This window comes from Chelon labrosus (assembly GCF_963514085.1).
Source record: "Chelon labrosus genome assembly, chromosome: 15".
Classification (NCBI taxonomy): Eukaryota; Metazoa; Chordata; class Actinopteri; order Mugiliformes; family Mugilidae; genus Chelon; species Chelon labrosus.
In genome coordinates, this window is record NC_140348.1 from 21565814 (window position 1) to 21592689 (window position 26876).

The 26876-nt window shown below is 44.1% G+C and overlaps 1 protein-coding gene across 1 annotated transcript in view; it reads right to left on the reverse strand.

Moving 5' to 3' along the window:
* The window catches only part of plpp4 (phospholipid phosphatase 4), a gene marked incomplete at its 3' end in the record, with an annotated part of 44546 nt that extends 18769 nt beyond the window's left edge, over positions 1–25777 (reverse strand). The window contains exons 1-2 of the mRNA XM_084561585.1: positions 25507–25777; positions 1246–1354 (exon numbers count right to left, since the gene is read on the reverse strand). Coding sequence (XP_084417711.1) covers positions 1246–1354; positions 25507–25595 — 198 coding nt within the window. The 5' untranslated portion in view covers positions 25596–25777. The remainder of the gene's footprint in view (positions 1–1245; positions 1355–25506) is intronic.
* Positions 25778–26876: the final 1099 nt, after the last annotated feature.

Below are 26876 nucleotides of genomic sequence, written 5' to 3' on the forward strand. Positions count from 1 at the left end.
CATTTCCATCCCAGTTCAGTTTTCTGTTTTAAACTTTGCATAGCTCCTTTAAATGACTTGCATTTCCATTTATTTTTGCCTACTATTTGTCAATAGTCCAATATAAAATCACATGAACTCACCAAAGTCGGAAAATTAGACCATCGGAGGAGAATCTGAAAATATAATATTTTGCCGTTATTGACCTAAATTGCTATTTTTGCCTAAACTAATTTACAAATCGTACTCATGATGCAAACCCCAGCTTCTGGTGTCGAAGTCCGGGCACTTCCTTCCAGCACGAACCTCTTCGTAAGCCCAAAACCTGCTGTTTTTACTTTTATTTCTGCGTGTTAATTAAAGTAATGATATAAAATGTATTACTGAGCAGTGTATTCAGCTGTGGACAGAGACATACTAGATGTTCACCTGCTCTGTATCTTCATGCATGCTAAGCTAATTACCGTACTTCCTGGTTCTAGCATTAAACTTCCTGTCGTGGTCTTTTCATTAAATTCATGGAAAGAAAATAAAAAGGTACATATTTCACGTCATTGCGAGGTCTAGACTACTGTTAGTAGTTGCAATGAAAATATTTCAGGTTTTTCTACTGCTCAGGTGTCTTTGATATCATCATATTTCACTCTAATAGCTTTTTGAAAATAGGACCATGTAGTGTCGGAAAACAACATGCGACTCAAAACAGTATTTGAACGCTCTCTGGAATGCACTGTGCTGTATTTTAAGTGTACTGAAGCCCGTTTAGAGCAACACATGAGAACAGAATCAGCCCAGACCCTCCAATATGTGCTGAATAGAAGTGTTTGCCAACGGATTCTCTGGTTTTGTTTGTTTTTCTCAATGTTTACAGGACCAGGCAAAGGGAAAATTATTTTCAGTTCACGCTGCGTGGACAAAAAAGAAAAAAGAAATGCAGCGTGCCACATACATTACAGAAATTTATCTGAACGCTGCACCACCCACTGCTGTCCAAGAGCAGACGATATTTACATTGGAGGAGCTAATCACCACAGTTCCACAAAGCTCTTCTCATAACTATCGACATGATTCAGGCCTCGCCCCCGACGGGAGTAAAACACTTTATTTTAACGATCATCCCAAATGAAGGATTTCTGCACCACGACGATTACTAGGAATCAAGCCGAGGATGCGGTTTATGGAGGCTGCAATAATAATGGCAATGAGTATTCAGCAGCAATTGAGCCTGGAATAAGAGAAATGCACAATTAGACAGGAGGTACTTACGAACATGACCCTCTTAGGAATGTGGTCTGACACAACTAGAGGATTCTTGTAAAGCCACAGCTCCTCTGGTTGGATCACTCTCTCAAAGGGCTCCAGAAACTCGGTGAATCTGCGGGAAAGAACAGACGTCCAAGTTACTATGGAAGAGACACTTGGCGGATGCTGTCATACGTGAGGGACGCTCAATACAGTGACTGACAGTACAACAGATTTTACACAAACTAAGACGACCTGTTGATTCTTCCGTGAGGCTAAGCGCCACTGAGGCCACGTCCGGGATCGCCCACACTGCTGTCACACGCACTCGCCGAGCGGGAACGAATTAGCATGCTCCTGCGTCCTCCGGCCCCGGCCTCCGAGTGATGTGTCAGACACAACCGTGTTCTCTGTCGTCTCAACAAGGTCGCTGTGTCGCCGCACTTTAAAAACAATTCAACACCCCGCTCTGTTCCGCAGCTGAGCTCAAGATACTTCAGGCCCGCGGGAACAGGAGACTATTGTTTTACAATTTATGTATATATTCATAATAATAAAACCAATGGTAGCCTTGCTGGATGTTAGTGTTGAATTCCGTCCCTCCCCCTGTACTCACTTGAACACTAATAAGAATCAAAGGGAGCGTGTTTTCACTCATATGTAGCTTGGACGTGAAGAATTAAACTTGACATATTGGGCCGTGTCTCTTTCCTTTGGTGTGTTATATGGCTCTTCGCCCAAAGCAAGTTACTCTCTCCCTGCTTTCACACCTTTACTTCGTTCCAAAACAGCGAGTCATTAACACAATACTGTTACAGCGCTGTGTTTAACCTTGGATCGGTTTGTGTTCGCAGGGCAATGAGACAAAGCAAGCAGATGCGCCCTCAGCTCTAAGCACTTGCAAACTGTTTTCTTTGCAAGAAAAATTTCAGGAAATCGAAAACTAATCAAAACTCAGATCAGGCATAACATTATGACCACCTTCCTAATATTGTGTAGGTCTCCCTTGTGCCTCCAACACAGTTATGACTCATCAGAGAATGGACATGGGCCTTCTGAGGGTGTCCTGTGGGGTCTGGCAACAGGATGTTGTTAGTGGGGGCCTTTGAGGGGAGGGGGCCTCTGTGGATCATCCCACAGATACTTGATCAGTTTGGGATCTAGTGAATTTGGAAGCCAGGTCAACACCTTGTGCTGTTCTTCATGTTTTTTGAGTTGTTCCTAAGCCGTTTTTTTTCCATGTGCCTGTGTCAGGCTGCATCCTGCTGGGGATGGCTGCTGCCATCAAGGAGTGTAATTGCTATGGGTAAGGCTAAGTAACATCCTCATGAATGAATGCCAGGTCCAAAATTTCCCAGCAGAACATTGTATTGTCACAAGATGGTCAATGATATTTACTTCTCCTGTCAGTGGTCATAATGTTGTGGCTGGTCGTGTATTGACGTCCTGTGGGTCATGTACCAGTGTTCACTATATAATCAACATCAACATATTGATTAAGCATCTCTGCGTAGAAAACAACGTTCAGCATGATGAGAGCATGCACTGCTGCCACCACACACCAGTCAGGAGTCAGGTGTGCAGCAGTGTTCACAGTCAGGTAAGCTGCTTTATTATATAATTAGGTTGTCGTATTAATCCATCAGACACGTGTGTTCAAACTGCAAATGAATTGCTCTGGGGGACCGACAGCTATCAGGCTGAGACCTCCCTCTCTAACCAGGCTTAGTCCATTTCATTTGTTGCGGAGTGTGATTGCTGTGTTCACACAATGAACTGACCTGAGGGACAAACACTCCTGGTTTCAGAACAACAACCAGGGTGTGAAAGCAGCTTTATTAATACTCGGCCTTTTCCTCTGGTACTTATCTACATCATCATGTAAGAAAAAAACAACCAGCTGACCAATCAGAGCGGGTTTATCAGGAGAGAGGCGTGTTTTGTTTGTAAAAGTGTTTTTGGAGCAAAAGAAATAATGTGAATTTTAAACATTAATCTGTTCTAGCAGACAAAATACTAACTAGTAAATAAGTATAATGGAATCAAATAAACAAAACACTAGGACAGATTTGCAGGTTCAAGCAATTACCCGAGCAAGGGTCAACACAAAATCAATGCTTAATCAAGATAGCGTGCGATGGTGGATTTTATGTGGATGCAAAAGGTTATTTTGCACACGTGTTGTATTGTCCTCAAGCAAAATAATAAACGAATCTATTACACACATCCAAAATATAAAAATGTTATATATGTTTGCAATGCCTTTGTTGCCCCAGCTGTCTGCACCTTTGAGGAATGCATACCCCTATCTTTTCCTCCTGTTTTCCTCCGTATCTACAGCATACTACAAAAGCTAATACTTAAAAAAGCAAGCATTATCTCGCAAGGAATATTAATTCAAATGATAAAGAAGTGCAGCTGCCTAAACTTTGTGGAAGAGATACTAGCAAATCATCCTTCAGAGGTATTGCTTCAGTTTATGAGGAAACTCGTAATTGAGTAATGTTCCCTCCCCGCCTTCCACCCACCCACCCACCCAACGATATTCCCTTCAGCAAGTCATTTATCTGCTCCAGTAGAGATGCTCACTGGTTAGCGGCAGAAATGTGAAGATATCTCAGATCACATGCAGCCGCTCACCATGAATCTAGCTGTGTAAATGTGAAGGCAGCCATTGGCTAAATGGTACATGCATCATCTGTGAGAAGGTCCAACATAAAACAGATGCGCTGAAGAACAAATGTTCTTGTTTTGCGTCTCTTCGGGCTACAGGAAAATCAATTATACGTTTTTAATCTTCTGGAAAGACGTGCAGCGCGTAGCCCACAGTGGAAAGCCTATTTGTTGGTCCGCTGGTGACTATGTGTCCTGATGTTTTTTGGGTTTTTTTTCTCTCTTTGCGAAAGAGCAACCTAATCAGTACTAGCTCATTTTACACCTTGCTGAGCCCGCGTGCGTGATTCACTTCAGCCGCATTACATTCGCGACGTGCGGCGCACAATGAATTATACCGTGCTAATGGCGCACAATATGCTTCACGAATTACTCCATTTTCCCAGCTTGTCATCTCGTCAGCTCTCTTGTTCAGGCGCCAGTGACTGGGAATGTTATTTTCGTCCGCGGGGATTAAAAAGCGACAGAGTCAGTGGAGACAGACCCCGAGCTCAAATCTGACACAGACACACACACACGAGCTAAACCTCCCTTATGAACACATACAGAGCATGCAGGTAATTAAATACTGCAGTGATTTGCATGTCACTCTCCAAGGCTTATCTTGCATCCAACCCTTGACGTCTTAATGAGTTTGAGGCACACACACCCCCAAGGTACCAACTCATAATATTTTCTTTTATGGGTCATGTTAGAATGCACAGCCCGCAGTGAGCAGTGTGTAATTACTTTTCTGTACAGTATTTTTAATATTTAAGTTTTCCAGTCCCATAATAATAATAATAATAATAATAGCTGTAGATAACTTTTCATCCTGGTGGCAACTAATATCACCGCTCTGTTTGCTAGAAATGATCTCTCTCATAAACTCGGAACCAAACGACTTGTCCAGAGGTAATATTCCTCCTTCGTTTCTGAGAATTTGTATGAAATCTCCTCCAACAAATCAGCGCAGCCCTCAAAAGATTTCCCCCTGCTCAGGATTCAGATTGAATTTTTTTTTTTTCCAACGACAAACTTTAATAAAAAGATAAATTCCAATTCGGCTTAGGCGCACTTTAAGGCCTCCGAGCTCCAGACGTCAAACAGAGTTAGAATTAATCAGCGCGCCGTCCTTCTTTCCACGAACGGTACACTCCTGCCCTTTGTGGAAATTAATTCAATCTTAACAGTAATTTACGGGCCGAGCTGAAAGCGGTAGGAAGTGCATCGTTTACCGGCCGGCGACAAAGGATGCTTTAGCCAGCGCCAGGAAGGGAAGACGACGTGAAGTGCAGCCACATTAATAGAGTTAATGTAAGCGCTTGGAGAGGTAATGACACACACAGGATGCGCCCCAATTTATCATGCTGGGAAATAATTGTAATCACATTGACTCTAAAAAAAAAAGAAGACAACAAGTGAGGGGAGTTGTGGTACAAAGAAGGAACGAAGTGACGCATTCAGACAGACAAAATTCTGGATCCTCTGTCTTCTGTTCATTGGAAGATGATTTCAGCAGCTGCTTAAAATGACCTGAAGTTGCTGAGACATTGAGATGAGGCAAAGACAAGATAAGTCAACAGAGAAAACACTGAGAAACTGCCAAATGTGGAAAATGTTTTCCTACAAAGGCAGACTCATCAGCACTACGATGGTGGCCCCCTGACACGATACACGGTCTCTGGCCAGAATAGACAGTGTCCTAAGTGCCCATAAAGGCGAGGCACACAAAATGCCCTAAACTCAGCACCGCTTGCTGGCTGCCTGGGGAGTATCTAATTCTGTTTTATCAGCTTCGGTTTGTCCCGTGTAGGAGCATTAATGAGAAAAGTCCTGTTGGCTTCTATACAATCTCTGCTGACATCAAACTTTTGAAGCTGATTCATGGAGGTTGGACGCATCCTTTATTTTCTTCAAATAGCATAATTAAAAAGGGGCATTTCTTTGTTGGCACAGGGTATGCCACATACACCGATCAGGCGTTACATTGATCATCTTGTGATATTTCAATGTTCTGCTGGGAAACTTTTGGACCTGGCATTCATGTGGATGTTACTTAGATATGTAGCACCCAACTAGACCAGACCAGACACCTCCACCCCATAGCAAAGACACTCCTTGATGGCAGCAGCCATCCCCAGCAGGATGCAGCCTGACACAGGCACACACACAAAAAGACTTTGGGAACAACTAAAAAAACATGAAGAACAGCACAAGGTGTTGACCTGGCCTCCAAATTCACTAGATCCCAAACTAATCAAGTATCTGTGGGATGATCCACAGAGGCCCCTCCCCTCCACCCAAAGCCCCCACTAACAACATTTTGTTGCCAGACACCTCAGGACACCCTCAGAAGGCCCATGTCCATTCTCTGATGAGTCACAGCTGTTTTGGAGTCACAAGGGAGACCTACACAATATTAGGAAGGTGGTCATAATGTTACGCCTGATCGGTGTACATCCACATGCATTTTTATAAAGAGCAGCCCGCGAACTAGTTTAGTCAAATTTTTATGTCTGACCTTTTCTAGCTCAAGAACCCTTTTTTCCGAATGTTGCCTCGTCCCTATTCCTCTTCATTAGAGCGCTGTATTTGGGCCAATTTATCATCACCAATTCCTATCCATCTCCACCACATGCATATCCTAAATCTGACAAGCACAGTCACAGCCGAAGAAATAAAACTGAATTATTTCTCAAGATTTCCCCCCCTCTATCTCTCTCTCTCTCTCCGCTGTGCTGATACGCTTTAGATTTAGCACACAACAGCACCAAGAACAATATGAGCGGCTCATTTGAAAGCTCCTGATTTACAATGCACTGTGAGCAGAATGTGTGGCTGTGGCCTTACGTATCTTCTGCTGTGCCACTGTGACAGAAAGTTTTTTACTTGCTTAATTAGTCGGATGTGCTTCGAAGCAATTATGGCTTAGTTGGATTAACTTCGGGCGAGCGCCCATTTTCTCCGAGCTAAGTCTGAAAGTGATCTTTTTAGCCGAGTGGTGGCTACACGCGGTTTCGCTCTTGCATCGGCCTATCGCAGATATATCCGAGCAAAGGCTGAATGTTTTCTTTAATATTGATCGCATTATATCTGCTAGATGGGGCTGGCTGTGCTGGAGCCAGACTGCCCAGGAAGCCCTTATTAAAGCACAGCCACGCAGCATTCATCTACAGGTGCAGGAGGCGACAGAGGAGCACTTACACAGCACAGCCCGCTTAACAGACAGGCCGCGCGACCTTCACCTCTCGAGGGGAACGGAAAATATCAGGGAGCCTGACAACGGGCTCGACAAACAGGCACAAAGCGGCGCGCAGCACGAGCAGTCTGCTCCCGTGTCTCAGGTTTAACTCTAACGCGGGTCTCGCCCTCTCTAAGTGGCGCGAGTTAAGCCATTTTCTTCACTTTGTTGCTGTTTGCACTGAAGTTGTTCCCCGCTACGACACAAGACCTGCTGCAATGCGGGGACACGTTCAAAGGGATGCACTAGCATTTATTTATTTATTTTTTTGTCTGTTCGCATTTGATTGCATTCGCACTCTCAGGAGGAGCACATTTGGCAATCAGCTGTGAGAGAGAGTTGTGTGTGTGTGTGTTGAAGGGACCGTGGTGGAGGCGCGGGAGGTGACCATCTGCCAAATTTGGGACGGAATTCGAAATGACTTCACCCAGCAGTGGCAGGCAATCATTGCCGCCTTTCTCTCAGTCTTATGGCATTCACATGTCACCCTCTACTTATTACCGCACTCATTAAATCATACAGCGGGGAGCTATTGAAAAGTGACTTAGGAGATTTACAAGCTATTAGGATCAGAGGTTGTGTTGAGCCCTGTGGGAAATTCTCATCCTCCTCCGTTTAGTGCGTCTTCTGGTTCATTTACCACTGGCAAATTCACATCTCTGCTCTCACGCTGCCATCAAATGAAATGGGAGAACTGGGCTGTTCAATAAACCTAAATGCTCAGTGGTGAAAGTCGAGAGCCTTTACATCCTTTATGTCTAAAAATGTGCACTGATAGAAGTAGGAGCGTTTCCTAGGAGGAATAATAAGTGCTACGAAGGGAGAGAGGGGAGCAGACATTTCTGGCCGAGCTTTGTCCCAGTGGTGGCTGGCACCTAGACGGGCTGCTCGGGCCAAATCAGTATCGCGCTGCTTGAATGGCTCTCTAGATTGTCTGAGCGCAGGACTTTGGTCGCCGCACAGGGCAGTTTCGAATTAAAAGGGCGATAGACTGCAGAGAGGCTCTTGCACAGTCTTGACTTTGTTTTTTTTTTTTTTGAGGATATGTGTAAAAATGCGGTTTCAGCCTTTCAATACTTGATGGGGCTTATCTAAAAGAGCGTAATTCTCAGATGAACCAAACAAACAAACAAATGAGAGTTCCGTTAGATGGGTTACATCATAAAATGACGAAAAAACTAGCATTGTCTTTTGCTAAATGCTGAAAGACGGCAAGCTCTACTCAAAGGATGCAACATTCATGGCCTCGAGCTCAATAATTAACTCATTTAATCTAATATTTTTACATCTGCACAAGAGTTTGAGCTGGACTATTGGATCATATTGTGCATGTTTCAGCTCATATGGAGAAAGAATATCTTTGCACGCAACAGGACAGTCCCACAACCCGTCAGAGCCATGGTGTTTTTAGATAAATTCAATTCCATGGTGCCGAGATGATGGACGCCCAAACGATTTGGTGCCCAAACGATTTGATGGGCCTGTCAGATCTTTGCCAGAGCATAATCAGTTTCCGACAGAGGGGTTTCCAGACCAACTTTCCACCACAAAAGATGTCTTGGTGCAGAAATTGATCTATCTTACAGACTAGTTTCTCCCTGCTTTCAGTCTTTATGCTAAACTAAGCTACCAGAATGCTAGGTGTTGTTGTTTAATGAAAGGGCAGATATCAACAAAAGTTGACTATCACTGATCATCAGTTTGCTGTGCTGGGTTCTGCGTTTATCACAATGCACTAATGTGTCTAAAAACTTGGTAAAGTAGGTCAAAAACAGTGCCGCTCTCAATTCAAAACATCATGAATGATACATCTGCTAATATTTTACAGCTTCCGCAGAGATGCGCGCGTGTGAAATGTGCTGTGAAGCCGTTTTAACCCCGCAAACAAAAAACGTAATGACTGATGGATGAGAGTCTCAGCAGGTGAGCCTCGAATTCTCACGATTCCACAACTTAAGCACTTCACACTGCTGGAAGGAAGAAGTGGAGCACAAGTTTTGCTTAAGTTATAGTCTCCCCGCCCCCGACACACAAATCTTGCGTCTGCTGCTCCAGCGAAACCAAATCTAACTCCTCTGGCACAGCTGGATTAAAATAATGACAACTGAGTATGTGATTTAATAAAATGCTGCTGCTGCTGCTGCTGCTGCTGCAATTTGATTAGTGGTGGGTCACAGTGGAGAAAGAGGGGGACTGACTGACAAACGAGGATACGTTCTTGATTTGATTGTGCCGCTTTGGACCTGTAGACCTGTACATTTGTTCCGACGACTAATACATGCTTAAGTGTGGTGTTTTAACAGGAGATCACTGTTTTTTTAGGAGGTTTCAACCAGGCTAGAAGCCATCCATTCGATTCGATTCCCATTGAATTTCAGACACCTAAAATAACACATTTCTTTGGCTGAGAAGAGCCCAAACAGCAGGGGACAGGGTGGAAACAGAAGGTATTAGGCGTGGAGGTGAGGTTGAGCGGCTTGTTATGGCACGGCTTTAAAAGGATCGAGTTTGGAAACAGAACAATGTCGTGCCTCCTCTCCAACATAATACTCCCAGCCTGAGTTTGGAAAAGGAAACGGATGATTAAATTACACCGTTAACCCACAAATAAAATCATACAACCGCTTTGGGAGAATTCTCACCAAAATTACACAAATTGACTACATAATCTAATCTCTTTGGAGCAAAGTAATCAAATGGATGCCTTCAAAACTGAGATTTATTTACTACTCCGCTGTGCAACTCATGTGCAGTAAATGTCATATGCCCTTTCTGTTTCTGTGTGTGTTTGGTGTTACAGTCGGGGCCTTGGTCGGGACGTGTCAGGAATGCACAGCATCGGTCCTGTCACAGTCAGCGGAGAAAGAAAGGGAGAGGGATAGATGCTGACTGACACTCAGCTAGCCCTGGATTCCCTGGAGATATCCCGTCTCCGGTTGACTAAAGGGGAGGAAAAAAAAGAAAAGAAAATACCATCTTTTGCTCGTCATGCTAAACCGTTGGTAGGGGGTACAGTAGAAAATACTGTCTTTTTTTTCATTTGCATTACCCACTGATACTGGCAAATTCATGATAAAAATAAAAACCCATTGTCTAATGAGAAGCTAAACAAAGGGGGCGCCTGCTCGGTCAGAGTACAGATGTCAGTTCATGATAAAAGCCCCAGAGACACCTCGGGAAAGGTCGGAGGGCTTTGTTGGAGACAGGCATTAGGAAACGCAGCTGTCTGATGCTGGCAGGACGTGACCAATAAGAGACGCTGAGGTATTGGGGGAAGCAAGGAACCATGGCGGAGGGGCATGGCGAGATAAGTTTCCCAACCCTCGGCGGGGAAAGAAAGGAGCCGGGCTGCTGCGCACCGAGGATTTGCCAGGAGGCTTTGCAAATGCTCCACAGGTCCGGAGCTTATATTCATTGAGCTCGCTGAGCAAATGCATCGACTTTACTGGCCCATTGGTGTTGGCTCGTCAGATTTGTCGAGCTTCCTTTCTTTCTCGATTGCACCGTATGAAGGGAATTGCCACATTTAATGTCCCCATACAGCACATCGTTCTAGTATGTAGGAGTTAAGCTCGGTTTAGGTTTAGGCCTCTGTGGGACATAGGCGACGTAACCGACGCCGCTGGGAGCCATTTATACTTGTGCGCTCGTCAGTCTGGCTCGTTCTGGAAAAACATCCCCCACCACTAGTCGGTGCTGTGTCTTAATTGCCAGTCGGGTTAATTTTTGTTTTTACGTCCTGCTTCACTTTCGACAATTGCAACTGAAATCTTGCCAAAATTTCACCAAAATTTCGCCAAAGATGAGCCATACAAACGTTTGTATCTCCGAACCTCCTCAGTTAACCTTTCCTGCTACCAAGCAGACCAATCACAGCTCTTGTGGTCTGCATGGCCGCAATGCATAGCTATGCCTGTCACCATAGCTACAGTGTCAAACTGACGCAGAAGCATAAACCACGCATCATTCTGTTTTGTATTGTTGTTTTTGATGTCCCAAACCTTTGCTATGTCCTTTTATGACAGTTTCAGATTTCAAAATGGTTAAGAAGAATAATTCTGAATATGAACTACATCATGTTTATCCCGAAAGCTGATGTTGATATTGTGACGCCAGTGTTGTGCTTCTGAGTATGAAATTAATCGTAAAAACCTAATACCTAATCATGTTTGTACCTACCGTGGCGTACAGTCAGGGCAAATTTAATCAAGCAACACTCACCTCAGTGCTCCGAAATTATCCTGTGACCTTTAGGTAAATGGTCGGCGCTGAAAGGTGAATACACACAGGAATCATCTATTTATCAGTTAACCTTGAACCGGAAGAATCTAGACAGTTTCGCAGCATCCTCCTGCTTTGAAAGCAGATGATTATCAAAAATAAAACCAGGCCCGCTCAGGCACAGATAATTAAATCTGAGAGCAGAATAATATCTATGGTCTCCTTTGAGGTTAAGGAATCCGTCTCAGACCATGCGCCTTGCGTTTCAAAGTGTACATAAAGAGGTTTGAGTGGGTGTGTACGGTGTGCTTTCTCTTGCAGAGATTATTGAGTTAGGCGCTCGCAGTGTTGGAGCAAAATACAAGGAGAAGGAGGGAGACACCCTGATCATTCATGCAGATTGGATACGGATATGGGTCTGATACACGAGGCTGACATTTATCACCGATGTCACGCTCATTGTTCATCCTAGCAAATGTCAGCACCGACAGCAAGAGTATTTCAGCTTTGAGCTCTTTCAAGGGAGGGTTGGGCGTGCACACCCCTTCACAAAACACCTGCGGTCATTAGCAGCTGCACAAGCCCCGGGTAAATTACGCATGTACTGCTGCTTCACCTCACAAACAAGAAACAGTCACAGATATGCCGTACTTTCATGGATCTACACCTATCAGCCACAACATTATGACCACTGACAGGAGAAGTAAATAACATTGACCATCTTGTGACAATTCAGTGTTCTGCAGGGAAACTTTTGGACCTGGCATTCATTCATGTGGATGTTACTTAGACATGTAGCACCCACCTAGACCAGACCAGGCTACCCCACCCCATAGCAATGACACTTCTTGATGGCAGCAGCCATCCCCAACAGGATGCAGTCTGACACAGGCAGGAACAACTCCACAGAGGCCCCTCCCCTCAGCCCATAGAACCCATAGGCCCCCACTTTCGGAGCCACGAGAGACACCTGCACAGTATAAGGAAGGTGGTCATACGTATACGTAATAACATTGGATCTGCTGACCTTGCCATGGGCTATTTAAGTTTTTTGGCTGAGGCTTGAATGTATTTTATTTCCCTTTTGTGTTTTTTAGTTGTTGTTTGCTTGTTGTTCTGCCTTCCACTCTCCACTGTGATGGGTTTCGTGACCTGCCCCAGAAAATCACACTTTTTCATTTTGATTTTTCTCATGTTTTTGAAGAGCTTTAGATGCCCTGGGGGAAGTGACACATCCAGGAAAATGAATGAATTACTTTTTTTTTTTTTTTTTTTACCAATCAATCAATCGCTATGGATTTAACTCTGCACACACAGCTCACATACAGAGGTAAATCCTCCTTAAAGCGTTGGTGGTTGTCTCCAGGCGATGAACCTATTTTAGGGAAAAGGTGTCATGGAGTGACAGCCGGCCCAGGTGCCTTCCATTCGTATTGCTTTCTGTGTCGCTCACTAGTTTATGCAGAATGTTAACTCCCAAACAAACATGCAACGGAGTGTGAGTGAGCCGTGGCTTTCTTTGCCTCCAACAGTCCAGGGCAGAGGCGTTCAAACCAATCCGAAATAATAATGCTATGAGCTTTACAAGTAATATAGCCGATACACAGTGTAGCTCAAAGGTCTTATACGCCCCCACAGGTTTCCAGATATTCCATGTGATTAGAGCTCAGCTCAGGCTGGCTGTGGGTGGAATTACCAGTGGTCGCCCACCTCTGAGTAGTAATAAGTGTGAAGGCCACCGAGCTAACAGGGGAGTGAGGGAGATGTCAATCAGGCCCTGCTGTGTGTACGTACCCACACAATTGAGAAGAGCAAGAATCAGTCAGAATATCTGAAATCACCTGTGTGGGTTTACTGCGCTGTGCAGAGCCTTCACCTGTGGTCTAAAATACAATGAGTCTACATGATGAGTTAAAACATCATTCTTGCAAGGGCCTCTAAATATAATCTATAGTCCTATTTACACGGGACTAGTTTTAGACATGGCCATGATTTGTAAAGTAAAAAATATGCCGCAAATTACCTACCCTATTTCTTGTAACACAGCGGTCCTATGATAAAACTAATCCAGTGTAAATCTCTGTAATTTTGGGGGTGTGTTTTAATTTATTTTTAAGGGTTCTTTAATTGGCGGCTGTTTATTCTGCCTCTTGTCGCAAGAATTATGAAAGATGTGTTATAAATCAAAAAACTTTGGGCAGATGTTAAGGTGCAAAGTCGAGATGTTGTCGACCCAGTCACTGGAAAAAAAAACATCAGGTGACAAAATCTCAGAGGATGATGTGATGGATGATATGCGTGGCAGCATATATTAATATGTTGGATTTTATAAAGTGGTGGCATGGTGGTTAGCACTGATGCCTCACAGCAAGAAAGCTTCTGGGTTGGAATCTATCAGCTGACTGGGGCCTTTCTGTGTGGAGTTTGCATGTTCTCCCTGTGTCTGCGTGGGTTCTCTGGGTACTCCAGCTTCCTCCCACTGTCCGAAGACGTGCTGGTTAGGTTCATTGGTGATTCTAAATTGGTCGTAGGTGTGAATGGTTGTCTGTCTCTCTGTGTTAGCCCTGTGATAGACTGGAGACCCTGCTGTCAGGTACTCTCGCCCACTGACAGCAGGGGGTGGGCTCCTGCCCCTCCGTGATCCTTCAGAGGATAGAGGATGAATGAATCCGAATTTGCAGTAAATATAAGTAACTAAAGTTGTTGAAAAGGGTTGAGTATTAAAATGCATGATATTACTTCTGATATTCAGTGAAGTCGAAAGTAGCAGAGATAACAACATGTTGGTAACTCTTGCTTGTTTCCTAAACTTCCAGCTTTTCCTATTCCGGTTTTTAAGAGTTAATTCCTTTTACACAGGTGCAGAATGGGTGTACTGTAAGTGCCAGACGCTGTGCCACCTTTTTTCTTTGTAATGTGTTCAATGCAGCGTTTTTTTTCCGACGGCCTTTCGAGGGGATTTAATTACTATCATGTTATTTCTCTGTGTTTAGATGTTTAGTCTGCATACACTGCTTGATGACTGACATGGATTACTAAAGCTCTTAAATGGAGCCGAGCCATAATTAATGTGATTAGTTAAACTCGTGCCTGCATGGATGAAAATGATGAAAAGTCAGAAGGTCAATTCAACTGCAGTGATATTTGTTGTCGATCATTGTTGAGAGATTAAAATTTCCCAGCTCCCATTTGAAGTTGTGACACTGTGGGGAATAATAATGCTAAAGTAACGTATGTGCCCTGAGTACAGGAGTATCCTATTACTGTGTAATCCAGGTCATCGGATTCCAGCACAGAGCCACAGCTAAGATGTTCGACCACCCTCAACAACTAACAGTTTCCATTATCCATGTCTTTTTTAAAAAGTTTTTCACTTCTATTCCATCATAAACAAGAACTTTCTTTTGTTTTATATTGTTTTTTTTTCTCTCTCATAGCTTTCTTATTACTTTCAATGTGGTGTCCACTGTTCAATAAATCCTCCTTCCTGCTGTCAGGATTAAAAATCTGTACGTGCAGCTCAAAATATAACCACTTGTTTGAAGATCTCACTTTTCCCTGTGTCAATAATACACATGCTCCGAGCTTTAGCAAATCTGCAAAGCTTTTTTTTTTCCTTGGACGCTAAGACTTGTCTGTACCTGCGATCCACTTCGCTGTGGCAAAAAGTGTGCTATCACTCTGCAGCGCAATTGTCTTAAAGAAAAACCAGAGGAGAGCCATCAGGGAAAGAGGGGTCTGACAGCAAAACCTGGGAGCCTGAGGGACACACACAGCCGTGATGAAGGCTGCGGCAGAAGGAGAAGGGCTTGCTTGTTATATATTTTGAGATTTGGGCCAGAAGACTGCCAAATGCGCAAGTGTGTGTGTTGGATGGGGTCCCTTTCATCGCCTTAGCCCCTCATCTGTCTTTCTATAAGAGCGTAATGCTGGAAATGACAGTAATGGCGCCGATCTAAGAAAATACCCGAGAAAGGGGCAAGAGAGGGAAGAAGTGACAGGTGGAGGTTTAAGAATAGAAATGTCACGACAGGTGGATGTGTAAAGCAGTGCAGGGATCCTCCTCTTGGCTCCGAGGGAAGCTGTCATCTTCACAGTGCTTCCGTACCTCAGAGGTCTACAGCATTGCCCCTCATCTCAGACTACGCCTGCTACGACGAGCACCAGTCTTGGTTCAAATATGTCTCCATTTCAAATGAACTAAATAAACCCTACTGAAGAACATACTGCACATGCACTGCATGAAGCGGTTGATCATTTACCATCATTTTGCCATCTCCTGCGCTTGCAGACAGACAACAAGGTCTCTCCTCAGTCCGACCCTAACTTGATAAAATATATACCAGTATTTCCTCTGGCTCAGTATGTTGAATAATACTGCCATTCTAAGGTTGCTGGTGCCTTGTTTTAAATTAATTTTAGTAATATGTCTTTACATATCGCAAAGGTTAATACACACAGTAGCTTCTGGTCATAGGTCCCTTTAATTTGTGGTTGAGACACAAACAACAGGAGACTTGTTTTTAAATTAAAAAACTAAGTTCAGCTTCAAGATTACTTTCACACAAAAAATAAAAGTTGTGACTCATCAGAGAATGGACATGTGCCTTCTGAGGGTGTCCTGTGGTGTCTGGCAACACGATGTTGTTAGTGGGGGGCCTTTGAGGGGAGGGGCCTCTGTGGATCATCCCACAGATGCTTGATCAGTTTGGGATCTAGTGAATTTGGAGGCCAGGTCAACACCTCGTACTGTTCTTTACATATTTTTGAGTTAAAACGTTTTTTTTGTGTGTGTCTGTGTCAGGCGTCATCCTACTGGGGATGGCTGCTGTCATCAAGGAGTGTCATTGCTATGGGGTGAGGGTGCCTGGTCTGGTCTAGGTGGGTGCTACATGTCTAAGTAACATCCACATGAATGAATGACAGGTCCACAAGGTTCCCAGCAGAACACTGTATTGTCACAATGTCACTATGTCAATGTTATTTATTTTCTTCTCCTGTCAGTGCTTTTAATGTTATGGCTGTAAAAGTAGACCCCTCAGATTCTGATTTTGTAAAGGTAGATAACCTTCCCAACCAACGGGTACCAATCTCCCTTTAAAGACAAAAAAAAAGCAAAAAACAGACAAGCCCCAAACAAACTTGACTGAGCCCTTCTGTTCTGTTTTATAATTCAAACCTTGTCTACAATATCTGAAAGGTGCATCTAAGGTTATCATTTATGTCATGTAGTCCAAAAAAAAAAAAAAAAAGAAGAAGAAACGTACCAGATTGCCCTGCCAGACATTTATACATTTTTTGAAGCACGGACACACCAAACTGACATCAAAGCGTGGCAACGAAGGTCTACCGTGGCGCTGCTTCATACCAACTGTGTCTGGACCAAAGACTTCCACTTTAACACTGCAGACTACAGCCAACAACCAGCTGGTGCACACTTTCTGCACCTGCTTGAGAAGAAATAACTCTCAATACCAGCAGGTGGTAACAGTCAGAATCCATAATTTGAAACAGGAAACCACTAGCTTGGAGGCTAAGTACAAACCCTCGCAGTGAGCTGGATTCTCCGCAGTCACGGTCTATGATCAGTTGGTTTACAGTTTATTCATCCAGATGATCGTGTTGTTTGAACAACAAGATTAACACAATACCATGTTGCAGTAAGTATTGGCAATGTAAAATGTAATCACGCGAGAGCTGTAATTTAATTTCTCCGCTCAACTGAAAATGCTACACATGAAGTAGAATCCTCACTGTGACTGTACGCCAATCAGGCATAACATTATGACCACCTTCCTAATATTGTGTAGGTCTCCCTTGTGCCTCCACGACAGTTGTGACTCATCAGAGAATGGACATGGGCCTTCTGAGGGTGTCCTGTGGTGTCTGGATTAGGATGTTCTTAGTGGGGGTCCTATGGGTTGAGGGGAGGGGCCACTGTGGATCATCCCACAGATACTTGATCAGTTTGGGATCTAGTGAATTTGGAGGCCAGGTCAACACCTTGTGCTGTTCTTCATGTTTTTTTCACAAGTTGTTCCTGAAGCGTCTGTGTGTGTGTGTCTGTGTCAGGCTGCATCCTGCTGTGGATGGCTGCTGCCATCAAGGAGTGTCATTGCTATGGGGTGGGGGTGTCTGGTCTGGTCTAGGTGGGTGGTACATGTCTAAGTAACATCCACACGAATGCAGCAGAACATTAACACAAGATGCTCAGTGTTATTTATTTCTCCTGTCAGTGGTTTTAATGTTATGCCTGATCTGTGTGTTTAGAATTTAATTTAATAAGTCCTGCAAACATGGTGGTAACTGATTAAGTGTATTATTTTCACTGTGTAATGAGGGAACTGTGAATTCATTGAGGTTTTTTCGTGGGGGGACGGTCTCAACTGTACAAAAATCTGATCAATTATTCATTCACATAATGACACCATTATGTTGAGAAAATTACAATTTTTCCCTAAACTCTCTGCCATAAAGGCACAGACTGGATAGAGAAAACTCATTTTCAGACATGATCTAATAAATTCAAATCAATCAAAACCAAATATCAAAAAAGATTTTGTTTTGATTGATTTTGTGTCGACTCCATTCCTGCTAACATCTTCGTGCGTGCTGTGAATGTTCATCATCCGGTGGATACGCTGATCCACGGGGCAATCTTTGCAGAAACCTCTGCTTGTCCCTTTTAGGAAGGAATGGTGAAAACGACACACGATCGCACGCCCATGGAGGGATAAATAGCCGGGGTTGGAAAGATGACAGCAGGGATCGCGGGACATAATGAGCTGATCAGACGATTGTGGGGAATGAAATGCCAGGCTGGCTGAGAGCGATGGCAGACTGCGCTGTCAGGGAATCCCTGGTCTCAGCGTGACAGTCGGCCGCCTCGGCTCTCGCTGGAATTATTTCTCCCACAGCACCTTCCTAGTTTGCTGCTCGACGCGTATCACCCTTCCCTGTCTCCTCGCTCTTTTCTCCTTCCTCTAATCTTCTCCAGCTTTTCTGTTTTCTTTGTTTTCACAGAACCCTCAGATTCTGATTTGAACGTGGCCACTAATCAAAGTTGGTTGAAAAAGCTCTGACATTGTTTCCTTTTTATTTTCACTAATGCTGTCAGATGTTCTTGTTGAATTGCCTTTTGTTTGGTTTAATTGCATGTCCTCGAACAGCCACTTTGTCAGAGCTCCTCCTTTGAGCGGCAACTAATTAATCAGGCTGATATTAGCCCTTATAATCAAGTACAACAATGGGGCGTTCTCGCCGTGCTGTTATAGACCTAGAGCTACAAATGAGCATCGCTAGAGGTTGCACTTCCTCAGCCATTGTTTTCCCTCTGCCCTCGGTCATTATGTGTCAGTAGCGTTCACTCGGGAAGTGTCTCCATGGCCCTGCAGCCACAGTCAGTTGTCAAACATGACGTATCAATTTTTCTGTTATGTCCGAGATAATGAGGGCTATGGAGTGGATGACCTGCAAATCACTGCTCCAGATGTTAGCTGCAAAAGGTGTGAGTGTGAATGGTTGTCTGTCTCTCTGTGTTAGCCCTGCAATAGACTGGAGACCTGTCCAGGGTGTACCCCACCTCTCGCCCGATGACAGCTGGGATAGGCTCCAGCCCCCCCCCCCGCGACCCTTAACAGTAACAAGCGGTTACAGAAGATGAATGAAGACAAAGAATACGCTATAGCAATAATGCAGGCGGCAGTGATCTGCTGGGCAAATCAAATCTGGGTTTGGGTGGGCTTCAAGCGTAACGGTGACATAATGGTGTGGTCCATGGAGCTGTAAATGGTTGAAACATGGGCCATGATGAAATTCAGGTGGAGTGTTACTAGACGTACATCAATCAGACATAACATTATGACCACCTTCCTAATATTGTGTAGGTCTCCCTTGTGCCTCCAAAACATTTGTGACTCATCAGAGAATGGACACGGGCCTTCTAAGGTTGTCCTGTGGTGTCTGGCAACACAATGTTGTTAGTGGGGGGCCTTTGGGTCCTATGGGTTGAGGGGATGGGCCCCTGTGGATCATCCCACAGATACTTGATCAGTTTGGGATCTAGTGAATTTGGAGGCCAGGTCAACACCTTGTACTGTTTGACATGTTTTTTTGGAGTTGTTCCTGCCTGATGTCCAGCTGCATCCTGCTGGGGATTGCTGCTGCCATCAAGGAGTGTCATTGCTATGGGGTTGGGGGTTCCTGGTCTGATCTAGGTGGGTGCTACATGTCTAAGTAAGATCCACATAAATGAATGCCAGGTCATAAAGATTCCACATGTACGCTTTAGTCAGATATGTGTATCTATGACAGATGTATGTTTATCTTGCTGTTCTCTTCTCTTTTTGCTGTTCTCTTCTCTCTTTCTTCTGTCTGTACCCGGCTGGCCTTAGGCAGATGGGTCCCTCCATATGAGCTGGGTTCTGCTCGAGGTTTCTTCCTGTTAAAAGGGAGTTTTTCTTTGGCACCGTTGCCTTCAGGCTTGCTCTGGGGGTTTCAGGCCGGGTTTTTGTAAAGTGTCTTGAGACGATTTGTATTGTTATTGACGCTATATAAATAAAATTGAATTGAATTGAATTGAATAAAGTTTCCCAGCAGAACACTGAATTATCACAAGATGATCAATGTTATTTACTTCTCCTGTCAGTGGTCATAATATTTTGGCTGATCGCTGTATATTCTAATGAGAATGATGTCAGGCTGAGAGGACTCTAGACCAGACATCTGTCACATTGTTGAAAAGTGATTTCTGACCACAATTTAACTAAATAAACGTAAAAGTGGTAACGCTGTTTAAATGAATAATGATAATAAAAGCTTCAGATGCTTTTTCCTCATCAGTCAGTGACCGCAATTCAAATATTTTCTTGCCTCTCTTCATTTTAGTCAACCGGATTCTGCGAACATTATCTTGGTCTAAGTGCTTTCTGCCGGACTTGCTTTACGGGAGGATTTACGTCCACTCTTTGCCATAACCCACTGTGTGCTTTTACTGTGCAGGACTGAGCTTGTTTGCTTTGATTTTTTCTTTCCCATGGACATAGGTGTGTTGACTAAACCATATAGACTGGTGAAATAAAACAAAGAGCCGCAGCGCTGCAGTGTTTGTTGTGGAGGTTGGCAGTGTGAGCAAGCCTTTTAGATGACAAGGATTAATATTGAAAGGCATCTAATAGAGCTTTGACACTCACACCTGTGGCCCTGGGGTGAAGATGTCTTCACTCACATCTAAATCTATTGGGTGTAGAATTTGGGATGATGTACAAGATTATTATAGTGTCTTTAGAGGTACGATCCGTGATGCATTATTGATTATATTCAAGGTCTGCGTTCAGTATGTTTACATTCTGTGATCAATCTTAATATGTTGAATCCTGATATTTTCCACCTCAGGACTTTAATTGTACAGAAATCAATGCATGCATCCCATCACAGCACCGCTTTATTTTGCTGATAACAGCCTCACTATCTGATGTTTCCTCTCTTTACACCCCGACAGATTTATATGAAAGTATTATTGCTAATGCAAACAGAACCCGCTGCTCCACATTAAAAGCGTTCGACTGGCAAAACGCGGCGGGGAGGTTTAATTAAGAAGCGGCCACAGAGACTGCAAGCGCGCTCATCACTGCAATAAGAGCTGACTGTTATCGGTTATCAAATATGTTCTGCCTTTTTTTTTTTTTTTTTTTGGTCGGTGAACCGTTTCATATTTGTAATGGGGCAGGAATGAGCACCCGCAGTGATGAAGAGCTGAGGGCGACGGGGGCTGCAGAAATCTTCCTCGGGATAATGACCGTCTCCAGTGTGACCCTGTGCATTAGAGAGACAGCGTTAATGTTCTTCCACGAAGCCGCCACAGAAAGCGGCACTGTGATGGGTTATTATTTTCTGCACTTTTTTTTCTTTTCTCCATTTTGTTTTCTTTTTAATGGAACAAGAATTAGAGCTTGTAGAGACGTTTGATGAGGAGCTGCAGGTGACGGGGCACCACGAGGCTCCGTCTCCACGGTGACCTGTTGCACCGGCGCCATGTTTGGTATGAAATCAGATCAGGGTTGCACTTTTATAAGTATACTGTTTGCAAATCTGTCAGACTACCCTTCTTGTGTCTGTGGTAATCACTTGTGTTGCCAAACCAGGATTACAGTTTATTACAATTAATCCAAAGAGAATCATTCTTCCAGACTGCAGGGTTTATTTTATTTTATTTTTTTGTTCTTATCAACTACAGAGGCAGCGTGTCCCGATGACATTGTAACCAGTCTTCCGAAAAGAAAGCACACTTCTGAGTAATACTCTGACATTCAACCCTTCCCCAACATCTTGCAAGGCTTTCTGAGATGTGCCAAAGCTCTCAACCACATCCCTAAGCCTTTTTTCCACGTCATTTACAGGGATGAATCGTGTTGTTTTAGAGCACAAGCTATTAGCCTCATCTCACAACAACTGTATCAAAAGAACAATCCTCAGAGTGGCGGGTCAAAGAAAGCTATCCAGACTGGACGCAGAATTTCCGCTTTACCCCCGTTATTCTCCGCAATAAAATTCCCCTTATGCTCAAATTGCCTCTCTTGGCACAAACAAATCTGTTCCATTTACATCAGCCCGTAAAAACAGCTGCCCTCTCCTCCGGCTGGCCGCTCCATCAAGAAGCTTTTAGTTTGCACTGACAGGAGTTTGCAGAACGGTTTCGGTGCCTATTTTCTCTGCCTCAGGTCCTAATCTGTAAAATCTCTAAACAATCCAGATCTCCCTAACCGCATGTCCTCCATCTTGTCTCCTTCCTCTGTCTCTTTCGCTTTGTCTGTGCCCTTCTTGGCTTTGTCTCCTCCTCTGTGTTTAACCGATATTTATGGGTAATTATCCAAGTTTGAGAACACGCACATACTAACTTCAACGTGAGTTGCTCCGGCAGACGACAACTCAAGGAAGAAATGGCACTCGTCTATGCTCTTGCTTGTTGTGCTCTAGATTACAACAGACATGAAACAGCACCGATCTCATTATCCTGTTACGTTGAGCAGCTAACCACAGGGAAATAAGAACTTTATCTCTTTCCGATTCAGATATCAGCTCATTTTTCTCACTTTTCACTCGGTTAAATGTCAAAGATTCATTTCCATTCCGTATTTGCTATACACTGTGTGACTCCCGGGGTGCCGTGACTGGATGGCATTAGTCGTTTTACAGCGCAGGGTCAACTTAACATCACACACACACCGCCTGTCGCTAAGGTCGGTGCACCTCCCGAGGCCTGGAACAGACAAGCAGCTTGGCAAGCAAGGGCAAATAAAAAGTAACCGTCCCTTAAAGGAAGGTCGTCTTTGGCGAGATTGGGATGTGAACGGCGGCAGGGAATCGGCGGTTTAAATTCTCCCGTTGGTGTGGTTGAGCAGTCAAGCACAGAGAATGACATCTATGTCACAAACGGCATTATTAAATCAAAGACAAAAAGAAATACCGAACTTGCATGTGTAATCGCAGATGAGAGACATCTCTCTGATGAATTCATATCTTCTTGTAAGCCCAAACTCAAGGACTGATTCATTCATTCCCAGCATCCCTCGGTACATGTTCACAATTACAAAGGAATATGAACAGCACATGAGACAATCAGTTATTTCTTCCTCTTCCTGTTAGTCAAATTCAGTGCTGAGCCGCGGAGGAACAGAGCACTGAAATGAAATTCTAACGCTGGAAGCAAGATTTAAAGTAATCAGTGAAGCAAGGAGATCCATGACCGCTGAGTGTCACCAGTAAACATTCGCGAATAAGGCTGCCACGGTGCACGGCACCAACACTGGAACTGCCCCAAAAATTGGACACAAAAGGCTAAAAAAAACTGTCCATTACACCTCCAGCGAAGAAAACAACTGATTCCATTCGACCCCAATTATCCAGCCTTCACCTCGGTCTTTGAGGTGAGACAAGAACAGGGAACCGCTGCCCCTCTGGGCCAGAGGCCACCTCAGCTTGTTCGATACAACAATCACTGCAATTCCCAAAGAAATGAATTGGACCGAACGCTCCAGTCTGTCAGATCAGAAATGCTATCAGAAATAAAGGCTCTCAGTCATAAGCATAGCGTCAAATAATGTTTACATGTTTAAGCATGTAGGCAGTTGAATTGGATATATGGCCACGTAGCAGAATTAAACTTGACGCTGTTTGACCAAATGTAAAGGAATAGTTCTGTTTCTGTGAAGTGTGGTTGTATGAGGTATTTATCCATAGTCTTTAAAGTGTTGCCTACAGTAGATGGTGGCTGACACGCCTCCAATTCACCTGCATATGAGCCAAGCAATGAACTAAGGGGCTAATACAAATTTTAGTCATCAAAAACAACATCAGTTTAAGTCTATATTTAGAATATTATCACTGATTTATTCTGACATCTGGCGGCCTTTTCCGACTGAGACATGAAGTTGTTATATTGCTCTTTTCAGTGACACCAGACTCCACTGACAAAAGTGGTTATTTTACCTCCTGCACTAATGCTGTTAGTTAAGAGCTGAACCAACGTGTTAACACAGCAAAGTCACACAATTACACAAACTAGGTAACTGATTAAGACAACGGGGGACTTGCAGCTCCACTGTTCTGCAAGGAAAAATGACTTCTGCTTTTGTCCCTGGTTTTGTGGAGAGCATGGATCGATATAACTGCTTCATTGGAAAAGACTCCTTGACAGAAAGGTAATTAGGCTTCATATTCTAAATATAGCATATGCATAAACTAATTGAATGGGTTTTATTGCTGACCCTGTCCACAGCCATTCATTTCTTTGCTTTTATGCCGTTACGCCTCCCTGCTTCTCCAAACTGGGGGTAGGCGTGCAAACCACCATCCACTGCAGGTAATCCACTGACTGTGTTAAAACATCTCATGCAACCCCCACTTCAAAGAAAGCAAACTGTCCCTTTAATCTGATGTCGCTTCAGTGCCACCGGTTGCTGCAAGTACAACGCTGATCGAGTTTACTGGTGGAGCATTTTACAGTTTATTAGCCCTCGTTTGCCTCCTGTGAGGAGGGGAGATGGGGAGGAAAACTCGCATCAGTCAGAGATCAAGGACTTTGGGACTGGGGCTTCTGTGGCAGAAGACAGCAGTTAGATGATGATATCGTGTGAAATTGTTTTTTATGTGGCCCCGGGCACTGATTCACAACAACAACAAAATGCCCACAAAGAATGTGTATCTCACAGACTCGCACACAAAAGGCTCAAACTAAGATGCCTCTTGCTTCTTGTCTTCGTTTAGAGCTCTCCGCTTGAGTTTGCCCGTGTCAAACGCTGTGAATGTGCAGCATCAGGCTCATCTTGGCTGTATAATTCATTTACCGTGACAGCTCACAGAGTTAGAGGACTTAGCCCAAAGACAGATATTAATGATAATGTGCACGGGGAATGCAGGCAGTGTAGCTGCACACTCCAAATATGAAAAGCCTCGTTTTGACTTTATTTTTTATTTTTTTAAATGCTGCAACAAGGTGAGTCATTTAGATAACAGTTTTTTTTTTTTTTTTGTTTTTGTCTTTTTACAGATTAGATCAAGCAGAAAATCAATAAATGAGACAATCTTGATGCAAACAGGGCTTCATACCTCCGGGCTAGAGAAACAATTAATAATTTATATTTGCTAGTTTTGAAGGTTGCTTCATGCGCAGAAACAAATGTCATGTATTTAAATAAAATAATAAAATAAAAAGTATTCTCTACGGGAGGTCACTGCATCACCAGGAGCATCCTTTGCATTGCTGTCTTTTTGTTTAGGGTGTGAAGTGATCAAAGAAGCTCTCTCCCCATCTTTAATTAGGAAAAAAAATAAAATGCCACAACATTGCGTGACACTGAGATACTGATGCATGGCACAAAGTAAAAACGACAAAGATTCAACTTGCTATTGCAACCTGTTAACACGGAGAGAGTGTCTGCTGTCTGTTTGGAAGGGATCTGTCCATGGTGCTGAACCGCGGATCGACGGATAGACCTGTATGTCCAGCACCACACCGCAAATGAACCTGAATTCACTATCTCACACACGAAAAGACATATGGATAACGCCAATCACGAATCTCAATCTCATGGCCAAAACGCACAAACCCGGGCTGGATTTATTTATTTATTTATTTTAATTTTAATTTTTAGTTTAAAGGCTTTACTCACACAAAAACTCCGAAAAGCAGAACTCGGATGCCAATCTCCAAAGCCAGTTCTCGCCTGTTTTTCCTGCGGTCTGGGGGCGACACGTTCATGATGCAGAGAATATCCGTCAAGTGAGATTTTACAGAGGCGGTCCCGGTCAGTTCTGAAGGTTGCTTTTGCACTTTTGTAATCCACCTCAGCGAAAGCCGGCCAGCGCTCCCAGAAGCGGTGGCACTCAATCACGCATGCCGTGCGCCTCCATTGCAACTCGGTCACCTGAAGCAGTCTTCCCGTCTCCTCTCCTCCCCTCTCCGCTCCTCTCCTCTCCTGTCTACGCTCGTCTTGGTCTATTTCAGTCCCCTCGGGGTATTTTCTATGTGGCAACAGCTGATCTTCTGTTGAGTCCTTCTGCCTCTCCGTGAAATTACTTAATCTGTGTTGGAGTTTTGGGCGCAGGGGACATCGCGCGAATGTGTGGGGGGGACGCACAGGTGTGGGTTAGAACTGAGAGGGAAAGTGATGGGAGACGGCAAAGTAAAGAGAGAGACTCAAAGCGTCAGAGTGAGACCACCCCTCTCTCTCTCTCTCTGTTTCTCTCTCTCTCTCTCTCTCTCTCTCCACCTCTCTCTCTCTCTGCATCCCCAGGGTTCATTTTGGAGAATCAGCTGACCAGAGGTTTCTGGAACACTACCGAGGACCCCACAGGAAGCTCATGTGGAGTAATGCAATACTTGGATGAACTCGGTTTCTTCTTGTCCAGCCTGCAGCCAAGTGAGCAAACTTCTTCTCGTAAATAATGAAGCACTCACAGAGAATGTGACACAGAGGCGGAGAGCCGCTCTGAGGTGGTGTTGGCCAGGTGGGTGTTTATGACCAGGACAGTGTCATAACGGTCACACGGCCGGTGGAGCTAATCCATCAACGCTGGTATTAGGCAGCCTGACACATGATATTACATTACTGTGCCAAAAGAAGGCCAATTCAGGGGAGCCCTTCCCTCTCTTGGCTCTTCCCCATGGTCCAATCATACCACTATAAAGAATCCACCACCTCGGGGCCTGAGCAGCCGGACAGTGATAAAAGAGCAGGCAGCAGCACATACCTGGGGGCTGGGAAACCTGGCCAACACTTCATGGACACACATGAATATTTTATGCCATCTAAAACTGGCCTCCCTCCATTACCTGCCACTCCGGTACATTCCTCCATGAGTATATGAAGTATATGAATGTGTGAGGGAGAGAGCATATTGTGGAAACATCCCCTGACCCAAAAACTTCCCTGCCTCCTATCTGGGTCGCAAGCTCGACAAGCTGGAAACTGTAGATGCAATTTAGAAACCCGGCTGTTTAACAAGGCATCCTGTTAGCTACTTATGACTAAGATAAATG